This window comes from Danio rerio, chromosome 6 (genome assembly GCF_049306965.1).
Source record: "Danio rerio strain Tuebingen ecotype United States chromosome 6, GRCz12tu, whole genome shotgun sequence".
Classification (NCBI taxonomy): Eukaryota; Metazoa; Chordata; class Actinopteri; order Cypriniformes; family Danionidae; genus Danio; species Danio rerio.
The window spans coordinates 12,420,141-12,433,754 of NC_133181.1; the positions used below are offsets into that span (position 1 = coordinate 12,420,141).

The following is a 13,614-nucleotide window of genomic DNA, read 5'->3' on the forward strand; positions in this document are numbered from 1 at the left end:
GGTTTATTTTTTCTTAAAATTGTTTTATTTAATTAGCTTTTAATAAGGAAATCTAAAAATGTTTTTTTTTTTTAAGGGAAAACGTGGTCTTTCTGGAAATGTGGGAAAACCTGGTCCATTGGTATGTGTTAGGAATACTTAAATGTTATTTATATGGACAATATGCTATAGTCCGGTATCTACGTCAACTTAAATGACCAGATTTATAGTAAGCATATAAAATGGAAGTAATATGTTTATTTCATAATGTACTCACTATTTTTATTTAATAAAATTGTATCTACTCTTCCAACATATTATAATTAATTAGCTCTGTTCTTTGTTTTATCTACTTTTATCACTGTAACTCTGTGTATTGCATTGGTATTTTTGCTGATTTGATTACTTCTGTCTGCCAAATTAATAAATGTAATGCCACATGAATTAACCTTTATCTAACTTTACACATATTACTTACAGGGCCCAATGGGAATTTCAGGAGGACCAGGATTTCCTGGTAGTCCAGGGATGAAGGTACATTGGATTCATGGTTTATATTTAGACCAGTTTAAATGCTTCACCTTCAAAATGTGCATTATTATAATCAACTTATGTCAGGAATGTCAGGAATTAAGCAATCTCTTTTTTAAATAATGTACAGGGTCAGGCAGGAGCCACAGGTCCACGAGGTCCTAGTGGATTGCAAGGCCCAAGGGGAGAATCAGGCCGTCAAGGATCACCAGGAAAACAGGGCACTCAGGTACAATCTAGTTTTGTTCCTGCACTTTACTTTCTAATAAATTGTATATTAATCAATGTTGGTATAATTTCTAGGGATCAGCAGGACCAGATGGTACTCCTGGAGTTAAAGGACCAGCAGTAAGTTTCTTAAACACATTAAAATGTGTGCTTATTATTATACGTAAGGGATAATGTATGTATAGGTAGTTATTCTCACTAATTGCAACAAAAACAATCAGATGTAAAACATTGACAGAAACAAAAATGGCTGAATGCACCCTACACTGTAAACCTCAATGTTGTCTTTGCATTAACAATTACTGTAAGTACAGTTGACTGAACATTACTTAACATTTAGCATTTTGGTCCTGTAACCGAAAAATATGAGTTATTTTAACTTATATACAATGAAAATGCATAAACTTAAGATTTCAAGTAAAGTAAGCTCAAAATCAATATTAATCCTTTGAAAAAAATAGGTATCTTTTAATGTAGTCTTGACTGTAAAATTTTAATATGTGCAACCTTTTAGTGCAAGGTCTGTTTTTAATCAGGAAACAAGGCTTCATGTATAATTAATCACCATAATGGCAATAAATGGCTACTTATTTCTCTTTTAAACATTTTTTTAATAGTATATAATTACACACACTGAATTGAAAAATGTAAGTGTAATCTACCAAACTGGCAAGTTAAATAAATTTAAATATGCAAGTTTTGGTTACTCAATTAAATTTAGGCAACGAATTTACTCAATTTATTTCGTTCAGTCAACTTATTAGGGTTTTCAGTGTAGACTAACTTATACTGTTCAGCCAATCAGTCAAGAATTGTGGTGTGAAATATAAGTATATGAATATGGATAGGAATTTATTCATTTATCATCAAGTTGATTCGGAGAACCTGGATGAGCCTGTGTTTTAGTTCTGGCGGTTGTTATTTGGAAATAACTTACCTTGGAATGTCGTGATTGACCAAAAAGAATAAAGTATTCCAGAGAGCTGTGTAATAACACAGGATAAGGTTGCTTACGCATGTGTTGCTTAATCTTATCATTAAGGATTTGAAGAAAGAGTATTTAAGAAATATTTCAGCACTTTTAGTTGCTTTGAAATAAAAATGAACATTTATTTGTGGTGTTAGTTTCAATTTATGTTAGTCTTAAGGTTATCTAGTGAACTCCCAAAAAGCCACGATATATTCAGAATATTTACATATTAGTACTTTTTCTCAGACATTTCTCATTTCTGCCAACATGGATAAATAATTTTTTATGACATCAGCTCATAATTCAGATTTTCATCAAATCTTCTGACCAATCAAATGCTCTTTAGTATCTGAAGTGTTCCTTCAAGAGACACTGCAAGCATAAATTGAACACTTATTCAGCATCAATAAAGCGTTTATACTGAGGGTTCACGAAAACACTTGCAGTGTTAAAATTAGAAAATAACGAACAGCGTTGATCTGAACTCCTCAACATTTATTAGTTGCAACAATGAGGGGAGCAACCCCAATAGCAAGATTGATAGATTTGCTGGTTTGCTGTCATGAGCTAGATGCGCTATAGCTCAATGACTCTGAACTACTGAGCTGTGATATAAAAAATCCTTGTCCTTTGGTATGTGCTAGGAATATTTAAATATTATTCATTTGGATAAGATGCCATATTCTGGTATCTGCGTCAAATTAAATGACCAAAAAGTGATTTGATATACATAGATATCATATTAAATGCTATATTTAATATCTGATATTAAATATCATTTTATTCAATAAAAATATACAAACATATTATGATTAATCACTCTTTTCTATATTTTATCTACTTTTATCACTGTAACTCTGCGTATCGCATTAGTATTTTTGTTGATGATACTTTTGTTGAAATACTATTGGCTATTGTTAAAATGGGTGAGGGGTTGCTCAGTATTTTTGCCCCGTCTTCTTGTTTCAAGTGAAAATACGCCACACATAGAATAAAGCTGCCCTGTATCAAGACATTTCAGTTGATGTTTGAAACATGTTGTACCTTTTATGCTTCAAATATTTGTTTATTATCTGTTTATCATAGGGGATTCCAGGTGTGCAGGGCCCTGTTGGTCTGATTGGACAGCCTGGTCTACCAGGACCTCAAGGGTCGCCTGGACTTACAGGAGCCAAGGGTCAATTGGTAACAATCCATAATGTGACATAATTATCATAGCAGGAATCACTTTTATCCTATTTAAGGTGGAGCATGATATACTGTATGTTGATCATATTGAGCATAATGAGCTGATTTATACATTTCATATGCCTTATAGGGTGACTTAGGTTCCCCTGGGTTTAAAGGAGAACCAGGAGCTAAAGGAGAGGTGGTAAGTATTTGTAACTACAAATATAAACCAATACATTTTTTATAATACTTTTATGATGTTGCTTCATAAATACAAATTGCAAAAAAAATAAATAAATAAAATAAAAACTGCCTTAATCCTAGATTATAGATTCAACAAGGTTCTGGATATATTCCTCAGAGATTTTGGTCCATATTGACATGATAGCATCACGCAGTTTGCTGCAGATTTGTCGGCTGCACACATATAATGTTTAACTTCCGTTTCACCACATCCCAAAAGTGCTCTATTGGATTGAGATCTGGTGATTGTGGAGGCCACTTGAGTGCAGTGAACTCATTATCATGTTTAAGAAACCAGTCTGAGATGATTCACGGTTTATGACATGGTGTGTTATCCTGCTGGAAGCAACCATCAGAAGATGGGTACACTGTGGTCATAAAGGGATAGACATGGTCAGCAACAATACTCAGGTAGGCTGTGGCATTGACACAATGCTCAATTGGTACTAATGGGCCCAAAGTGTGCCAAGAAAATATCCCCCACATCATTACACCACCACCAGCCTGAACCGCTGATACAAGGCAGGATGGATCTATGCTTTCATGTTGTTGACCCCAAATCCTGACCCTACCATCAGAATGTTGCAGCAGAAATCAAGACTCATCAGACCAGGCCACGTTCTTCCAGCCTTTTATTGGCAAATTTTGGTGAGCCTGTGCGATTTGTAGCCTCAGTTTCCTGTTTTTAGCTGACAGGAGTGGCACCCGGTCTTCTGCTGCTGTAGCACATTTGCCTCAGGGCTTGATGTGTTGTGCGTTCAGAGATGCTCTTCTGCATACCTTGGTTGCAACGAGGGGTTCTCTGAGTTACTGTTGTCTTTCTATTATCTCAAACCAGTCTGGCCATTCTCCTCTGACCTCTGGCATCAACAAGACATTTGCGCCCACAGAACTGCCACTCACTGGATATTTTCTCTTTTTCAGAACATTCTCTGTAAACCCTGGGGATGGTTGTGCATTACAGTCCCAGTAGATCAGCAGTTTTTGAAATACTCAGACCAGCCCGTCTGGCACGAACAACCATGCCACGTTCAAAGTCACTTAAAACCCCTTTCTTCCCCATTCTGATGCTCGGTTTGAACTCCAGCAGATCGTCTTGAACATGTCTACATGCCTAAATGCATTGAAATTTACGTTAATGAGCAGTTGGACAAGTGTACCAAAAAGTGTCAATAAATACTATATAAATACAAATCTAGTGACGTATGTTATGGACAATTTTTTTTATAAATAAATTGTCTAGATCAATTAATTATTTTGACTGAATATTCGGTTATGCGAATGAACTTACTTATGCTTATGTGTTGTTCTCAGTTACCATTATTCAAGAGTCTGTTTTGCATGTGTAATATCTAGTGACGTTACTGTGATGGGTAGGGTTAGGTGAACACATTAAAAAGTATTGGATGCAGCTCAGATCTGCACCAGGTCTGCATCCAGACCCCTTTCAAATTTCTTGACTATTATGCTAGAATGAGAGTGAAGTTTCTAGCCATATTGGCCTAGAAAATAGCAACTTTGCATTTTACGTCGGTTTAAATACATGATGTAACTACAGAAGTGTCAAGCTTTAAATATGAAATAATAGAAATGATTTTAAAGTGAGATGCTAATGGTCTAATCCAATTCAATGATTTATGCTAAGCTAAGCTAAAAGTGAATGAATTCAAAAATAGTTAAAATCAACTGCCTATTTCCGAAAAAGAAGAGTGTTCCTGTAACCCTCTCAAGGCAGGCGTTGCAGATTTGCAACAGTTAAAAATTAACTACCTTATTACTCCAGATACATATTTTATGAGTTTTTTTTACAGTTTCCCCACTTGCTCACCAGATGACACACACAAAAAAAGTTTCTTGGAGTACCACATGACAAAGTGACTTGGAAACATGACCTACTCAATGAGGATTTGAGATATTGGATTTGGATCCCATATTGTTTTTGTTGTTGTTCTGCCACTGAAAAGCAATTCGTTACATTGTTTGAAAAGTTGAATATAAAAAAATTATTGTTCATATCATATTCAATCGTCAGTGTCTAATTACCACACTGAGCCAATGTTGCAAATCTGGAACATCCCAGAATGCCTTGCATGTGAAGGTCTCTCTAAAAGAAAAGTCAGGATTCTATTGTACTACGCCATATGATAATTTTCCCCAAATAGCAGATTTTACTTTTACTTTTTTTTCTAAAAAATAATTTGAGCCTGAGGGGGTTAGAGGGTTAACTGCTTCATATAAGCTGGTTTGGAATATAAGTAGCTGTATGTTTCAGATTAAAAAAATACTTATTTTACAGAACAAAGTAAATAATGCAAGCAGAACAAATCATACAAAAAGATTAATTGCTTTTATCGCAGAATGTCATCAGAACATTTTCTGAGATGCTAATATATATATATATATATATATATTTTTTTTTTGCAGGGCCCACCTGGAGTTCAAGGCGAAATGGGGCCAACAGGAGAAGAAGGAAAACGTGGTCCAAGAGGAGATGGAGGGGCTGTTGGAGCCCCGGGTCCAAATGGAGAAAGAGTAAGTGCTATTCTGTTATTATCAACTGGGGCGACATGGTGGTGCAGTGGGTAGCACAATCACCTCACAGCAAGAAGGTCACTGGGTTGAGCCCCGACTGGGTCAGTTGGCATTTCTGTGTGGAGTTTGCATGTACTCCCGTGTTTGGGTGGTTTTCCTCCGGGTGCTCTGGTTTCCCCCCACAGTCCTAGGTGAATTGAATAAGCTAAATTGTGTGTTTCCCAGTGTTGGGTTGTGGCTGGAAGGGCATCCGCTGCATAAAACATATGCTGGATAAGTTGGTTTATGCCACTGTGGTGACCCCTGATTAATAAAGGGATTAAGCCGTAAAGAAAATGAATGAATGAATGTTATTATATAATACTAACATGCACGTTTGTATTTGTCCTTTACAATATTATTTAATGTTTTTTTTTCTTTTTTTTTTTTCTAGGGAGCTCCAGGTAACCGTGGCTTTCCAGGAGCTGATGGTTTGCCAGGTCCCAAGGTTAGAAACATACTAGATAAATAGCGATCAGTTGATAAGGTTTTGAATGTTAATGTGAGTAACAATGTCACCAGGACAAAATATTAAGAAATAATTCAAATGTTTTCTTGGTGTAATTCCATACTTTATATCTTCTCTATAATGTATTCAGGGTGCACAGGGTGAACGTGGTCTGCCAGGCTCATCAGGGCCTAAAGGTACAAGTGGAGACCCTGGCCGACCTGGAGAAACTGGAATTCCCGGAGCAAGGGTTCGTAAAAACTACAGTACATGCTTTCTATTATTGCATATAAGGTTAATTTAAATTTACATGATTGATTTAGCAGACACTTTTATCCAAAACAAGTCAAATCACCAGAAGAGCAACAATATAGTAGAGGTTTGATTGAACATATGTGTTTGCAATATATAGGTAAAATACAAAAAGGTAAATTAAATAAACAGTATTTTTACTGACAGATTTAAGTAAAAAACATCAAAAGCATCAGGCAGCTAGCTCTGCAACGCTCACATGGTTGCCCACTAAAGCTAAGTGGGGCTGCGCCCGGTCAGTACCTGGATGAGAGACCACATGGGAAAGCTAGGTTGCTGCTAAAAGTAGTGTTAGTAAGGCCAGCAGGGGGCGCTCAACCTGCGGTCTGTGTGGGTCCTAATGCCCCAGTATAGTAAAGGGGACTCTGTACAGCTCAGTGATGAGACGGATAAGACGTTAAACCGAGGTCCCGACTCTCTGTGATCATTAAAAATCCCAGGATGTCCTTCGAAAAAGAGTAGGGGATTAACCCCGGCATCCTGGCCAAATTTTCCCACTGGCATCTATCCATCATGGTCTCCTAACCATCCCCATGTCATAACTGGCTTCAACACTCTTCAACTTGTCTCCTGTCCACTAATCAGCTGGTGTGTGGTGTGCAGTCTGGTGCAATATGGCTGCTGTCGCATCATCCAAATGGATGCGGAGACCCCCATTGTGTGTAAAGTGCTTTGAGTGTCTTTGAGTATTATTATTATTATAAAAGCTAAAATGTAAAAATATTGAGCATTTTATTCTACAGTTTTAATGCTCCCTGCTATGTTTGTTTAGCTTGTCATAACGCTTCTGACATGCTAGGGCCTAAACATTTGAAAAATTGGTGACATTATCAGGGTGGGAGTTTTGGTGAACCCACTGAATATGAAGTTGAAGTCAGAATCATTAGCCCCCCTCTGATTATTATTTTTTTTAATATTTCCCAAATGATGTTTAACACAGCAAGGAAGTTTTCACAGCAAGTCTGATAATATTTTTTTCTTCTGGAGAAAGTCTTATTTGTTTTAATTCGGCTAGAATAAAAGCAGTTTTTAATTTTTTAAAAACGATTTTACGGTCAAAATTATTAGCCCCCTTAAGGTATTTTTTTTCAATTGTCTACAGAACAAACCATCATTATACAATAACTTGCCTAATTACCCTAACCTGCCTAGTTAACTTAATTACCCTAGTTAAGCCTTTAAATGTCACTTTAAGCTGTATGGAAGTGTCTTGAAAAATATCTAGTTAAATGTTATGTACTGTCATCATGGCAAAGATAAAAAAAAACAGTTAATAGAGATAGAGATTTTTAAAACTGTTATGTTTAGAAATGTGTTAAAAGTCTTTTCTCCAGTTAACAGAAATTGGGGAAAAAATACACAGGGTGGCTAATAATTCTGACTTTACTTGTATATATAAAACAAATTCTACACAAAAAAGAGCAATAAAAATAAGGGTGATATTAACCCAGCTCAAAATATATGAACAAAATATATGATAAATGATAATAAACAGACAGATTGACATATTTAAAACCGTGCTAAAAGAGGTCTACGGAAATGAAGGAAAGTTAGTAGAAGCCCAAACAGGGAACCTTAAACAATTTAATTACATCTTATGGTCTGGAGTAAATACTGTCAGTATTTTTATTATATGTGATTTCTTGTTTTAAATTTGTGATCTATTTAAATGGTTGTATGTGTTTCTTTAAACTAGACAATAAAAATAAACTATTATTTATGTCTCTTCAGGGTTTAACTGGTGCTCTGGGAATGCAAGGTGCAGAGGGGAAGATAGGGCCACAGGTAATGTCTCCACTTTCAAGTCAAACAATACACAAACAAATATTTAGGAAGGCTGTTAAAGTCAACATGAAATCTAAATTTGCTCTTCTTATCTTTATATTTATATAATTTGCCCTCATAATCTTTCATCAAATACCACCGCCTCCCCCTCGAAAGGACGTTTCTTCACTTCTGGTCACATTGAATGCCTTTCGGGAGGGGCTAACTGAGCATGTCTCCTCCATTTTGTTAGCAACATCCATCTTCCAATGAGCCAATCGGTTCCCAAAGGATGAAATCAAGCACCGCCCTACATTTTTTCTGATTTCAGGATTGTTTCAGTTTGATGTACGTCACAATATGGGAAAACAAGACAATCCTTACTTCAGTTTCACGGGGACTGTATACTCATATATAAAGATTTCTGTCTCTACACACACACACTGTGGCACAATAGCACATACCCAATCAAAAAAGAGCTATCTTAAATGGTCTGCAAATTGCTATGTATGAATAATGACCAGTTCCTGACGGAGAATGGTGTCATTTTACCTTATAGGGAGCACCAGGAGATGATGGGAATCCAGGTCCAGCTGGGTCTACTGGAACCAGAGGTGCAGCGGGATCCATGGGTTTGCCCGGACCTAAAGGCTTCAGTGTAATTCTCTAAAATAAGTAGATATATTTAAAAAGCCATAAGGAGAAATTGTGAATATTATTGAAGTGAGTTATATTATATATTCACTAGCAAGGACCAAGACACACTTACAGTAAATAGCAATCTTTATTGTATGGATCTAGGGATAAAAAAAAGGGTTAATAAATGAAAGGGTTAATACAGTAGGTTGATTTGGGCATCTCAGAGAACTCAAGATGTGGGTATCATCTCTGTATGAACATGATGGACAGTGCTACAGTGCTATTCTTTCTTAAATAAGTTTAGGGAGTAGGTGATTGGATGAGATGACAATGTGAGATGTAGTCTTGGTCCTGATCTTCAGTTAACAAGTTAACTACATTTATAAATCTTAAAACAACAAGGTGATATTTCAATAAACAACACGATACATCATTCTAATGTCTAAGAATAGGTTTAGCATTTTATATCACTTTAGTTTAGGTCCCAATTCATGCTAATAACTACTGACTTTTTGCCTGTCTATTATTAAGCTATTAACTGTTTATTAGTAGTTATAAAGTAGGATATTATTCTACATCCCTAATCCAAACTAAAACCTAAACCCAGCGGTAACACTTTAGATTAGGTCACAATTTATGCTAATAACTACTGGCTTATTACTTGCCTATTATTATGTTATTAACTGTTCATTAGTAGTTATAAAGTAGGATCTTATTCTACATCCCTAATCCAAACCAAAACCTTAACCCAATTTTACCTAACTAACTATTATTAAGCAGCTAATTAGTTGTTTATTAAGCTAGTAGTGTTATTTAATAGTTTGTTAATATTGTGAATTGTGATCTAGACTAAAGTATTGCCAACATTTATGATTATTTCTTGAGTTATGTTTTTCTGATTCTAAAGAACGTTGAGATGTTAATTTTGCCATGGTTGCAGTATTTTGGCGGTTACGTCCAAATATTTTAAATTCATCTCTGTATGAACATGATGAACAGTGCTACAGTGCTATTCTTTCTTAAATAAGTTTAGGGAGTAGGTGATTTTATGAGATGACAATGTGAGACGTAGTCTTGGTCCTGATCTTTAGTTAACAAGTTAGCTACATTCATAAATCTTAAAACTACAAGGTGATCTATACTAAAGTATTGCCAACATTTATGATTATTTCTTGAGTTATGTTTTTCTGATTCTAAAGAACGTTGAGATATTAATTTTGCCATGGTTGCAGTATTTTGGGGGTTACATCCAAATATTTTAAATTCATCTCTGTATGAACATGATGAACAGTGCTATAGTGCTATTCTTTCTTTAATAAGTTTAGGGAGTAGGTGATTGGATGAGATGACAATGTGAGATGTAGTCTTAGTTCTGATATTCAGTTAACAAGTTTACTACATTTATAAATCTTAAAACAACAAGGTGATATTTCAATAAACAACACGATACATCATTCTAATGTCTAAGAATAGGTTTAGCATTTTATATCACTTTAGTTTAGGTCCCAGTTCATGCTAATAACTACTGACTTTTTGCCTGTCTATTATTAAGTGATAAACTGTTTATTAGTAGTTATAAAGTAGGATATTATTCTACATCCCTAATCCAAACTAAAACCTAAACCCAGCGGTAACACTTTAGATTAGGTCACAATTTATGCTAATAACTACTGGCTTATTACTTGCCTATTATTATGTTATTAACTGTTCATTAGTAGTTATAAAGTAGGATCTTATTCTACATCCCTAATCCAAACCAAAACCTTAACCCAATTTTACCTAACTAACTATTATTAAGCAGCTAATTAGTTGTTTATTAAGCTAGTAGTGTCATTTAATAGTTTGTTAATACTGTGAATTGTGATCTAGACTAAAGTATTACCAACATTTATGATTATTTCTTGAGTTATGTTTTTCTGATTCTAAAGAACGTTGAGATATTAATTTTGCCATGGTTGCAGTATTTTGGGGGTTACATCCAAGTTTTTTAAATTCATACAATTATTTATGTAATTAATTTAGTATTTGCTTCATTGTGTCATTGGGGGTCCTTGCAAAGTTACTGTCTTCAATTTTGTAAATATTTATATTATAGAGTATTATTACATTTTCCCCCTAAAAATATGAAAGATGGTTATGAGGGAAATGACACATCTCTACCAGAGTGGCAGTCTGAAGATCAGAAATGTCATTTCTTATAAGACTTTTCCATTTATGGCTAAAATTATTAGCTGTCACTACCCATTTTCAAGAAAAGAGTACATATATATATATATATATATATATATATATATATATATATATATATATATATATATATATATATATATATATATATATATATATATATATATATATATATATATATTTTTTTTTTTTTTTTTTTTTATAAAATAAAACTTGATGGGTTGGTGCTCCCAGTCCATTGTTAATCATCTTTTACTCCACAATTGAAAAATGCAATTTCCATCACATATAATTACCATCACTCAGTGTCAAAACTCCATGCTTTTAGAAATTACATTGAATGAAGGTCATTGATCAGATCTTCATTCCGGTGTGTAATAACTGTTTTAATGAAGCAATATGTGAAGATGTGCTTTTAAAGATCCATTAAAGTTGCAGCCGACATGTTATAATGTGGTATATTTATTAAAAAGAACACATAGCGTGATGAGACTGGCAAAGAATGGCTTTAATCAACATGTATAACCATTGCATCATTTACAATTGAATGACTTTCCACATTTGATTGATTTGTGAATTGTCTGATTGTTCAGGGTGATCCAGGGAAAGCAGGAGAGACGGGATCATCAGGTGCTCCAGGACAAAGAGTGAGTGCTGGCTTACAGATGTAGTGCAACATTGCCATGCCAAACTTAAAACATATTGTATCGTTTCACAACAGGCTATTATAAATGTCATGCTCTTATTGTGAAAAGGTTTCTTTTCTGGTATTTTAGATGGCCTGTCTGTGCTGGTAATGTACAGCACAGTGATTTAAAAGTCAAGTCAATCATGATGATTTGTTATGATGGTTGTATTTCCTGCAGGGACCTAATGGGAAAGATGGAGAAGAAGGACCAGCAGGAACTACAGGACCTCCTGTGAGTCTTCTTAATCGCTTATGAGGCATTTATGGCTGTTGCAATTTTTTGTGTATTTTGATTGGTTGTCTTCTTAGATATTTCATGTATCTCAATGATATATCTCACAATATAGTACTGTATTTCACACTGTTGTGAAAGAATTGAAGAAGCATTCTGCATATTGTTTGTTTTTATTTCTATTCAGGGTGTAGCAGGAAAGAGAGGGGAACAGGGACCTCCTGGACTAACAGGCTTTCAAGTATGTTCTTTTACCTTTAAATATGGTTCCAGTCAAAGATACATTTAATTGAATCTTATTTTATTAATAAGTTTTATGTACTACGACCGCAAACTGCAAAATTGCTTCTGCCACTCTAAGCTGAAACATCTTAAGTATGAATTTATCCATCAATGTACAGTTTGTTGACCTAAGGGAAATGTAATAAAAATGTATATTATAAATACTGATCCACCGATATGGAAATTTCAGCTCTTAACTTTTTTTGAAAATGTTTTGATGCTAAGAACTAATATGGAATGTAGATGTATAACTACATACATAAATATAAATATTACTGAATATATAACATTATATATATATATATATATATATATATATATATATATATATATATATATATATATATATATATATATATATATATATATATATATATATATATGGACTACAAATACAGACACACATGCACGCATGCACACATGTACGCACGCACACATGCAAGCACGCATGTACGCACACACACACACAACGTGCGCAGTACAGCCCCGTACAGACCCGGTGAACAAGGGATCCCTTCAGATTCATCAACACGCATGATTGCGTTCATCAAATTTACTTGCACTAAGCGTTCTAAAGTATGTCTGTATTTTACAAGCAAGGATTCTGACAAAGCAACGTGAAGCAGGCACTTTACAAAAGTTACGAGAAGGGGGCAAACACTTCAAACTTATGAAATGTGGGGGCTCATGGAAGTATCTTAAAGGCAAAGAATAGGGCTGTCTTTGACAGCTTGCGACTTCAACTGCCACTTTCACTACAGTACATTTACGTGGACACCAATACTCCGCTTTTATGATTAAGATAATACTGATTAAGAGTCTACCAAGTAAGCAGCGATTTTTGATTACCTTAAAGGATCACGCAAGTCCCAAAATGCAGAGGTTTTTCTTTCTGTTCGCCATGAGGTATCAAATCCCATTAAAACATCCTGACTGCAAATATGCTGAATGAGAGTGAACTGCTACTCTGCAGTTGAAATCTAAAGAACAAAAATGAAACACCAGAAATTGCATGAAACTCTGGAGGAAATGCAGGATAGCCTGGTGATGCGACATTAATTGTTTTATACTGAAACTTTCCTTCTAAAAGCATGTCCTTGGTCTTATCCAAATTTCTTCACATGCAGAGCCAAAGCAAGCTGAACTGGTGCTCTAGGCAAACGGCAATCACGCCGCCCTCTACCCGAAAGTGAAAAAGAAAGTGACTGGTTTGCTGATGAAAGCGAGGATGGTGAGGGAGAGGGTGGGTGTAGCGGATGAAGGTGAAGACCGGGGGGTTTGCTTACTATTCTGCTGCTCAAGGCGGCCACCTACTGTAGGCCGTCTCTATGCACGCGCCGTCCCTGAACACACGTCGGCCACAACAAGAA

The 13,614-nt window shown here is 35.2% G+C and overlaps 1 protein-coding gene across 1 annotated transcript in view; it reads left to right on the forward strand.

Annotated features, from left to right (window-relative positions):
* Nucleotides 1–13,614, forward strand: part of col5a2b (collagen, type V, alpha 2b) — a 57,686-nt gene that overhangs the window by 21,818 nt on the left and 22,254 nt on the right. The window contains exons 17-30 of the mRNA XM_001919970.9: nucleotides 77–121; nucleotides 460–513; nucleotides 641–739; nucleotides 814–858; nucleotides 2,795–2,893; nucleotides 3,027–3,080; nucleotides 5,546–5,653; nucleotides 6,087–6,140; nucleotides 6,292–6,390; nucleotides 8,184–8,237; nucleotides 8,776–8,874; nucleotides 11,636–11,689; nucleotides 11,909–11,962; nucleotides 12,150–12,203. Of these exons, the coding sequence (XP_001920005.4) occupies nucleotides 77–121; nucleotides 460–513; nucleotides 641–739; nucleotides 814–858; nucleotides 2,795–2,893; nucleotides 3,027–3,080; nucleotides 5,546–5,653; nucleotides 6,087–6,140; nucleotides 6,292–6,390; nucleotides 8,184–8,237; nucleotides 8,776–8,874; nucleotides 11,636–11,689; nucleotides 11,909–11,962; nucleotides 12,150–12,203 (972 nt within the window). The remainder of the gene's footprint in view (nucleotides 1–76; nucleotides 122–459; nucleotides 514–640; nucleotides 740–813; nucleotides 859–2,794; nucleotides 2,894–3,026; nucleotides 3,081–5,545; nucleotides 5,654–6,086; nucleotides 6,141–6,291; nucleotides 6,391–8,183; nucleotides 8,238–8,775; nucleotides 8,875–11,635; nucleotides 11,690–11,908; nucleotides 11,963–12,149; nucleotides 12,204–13,614) is intronic.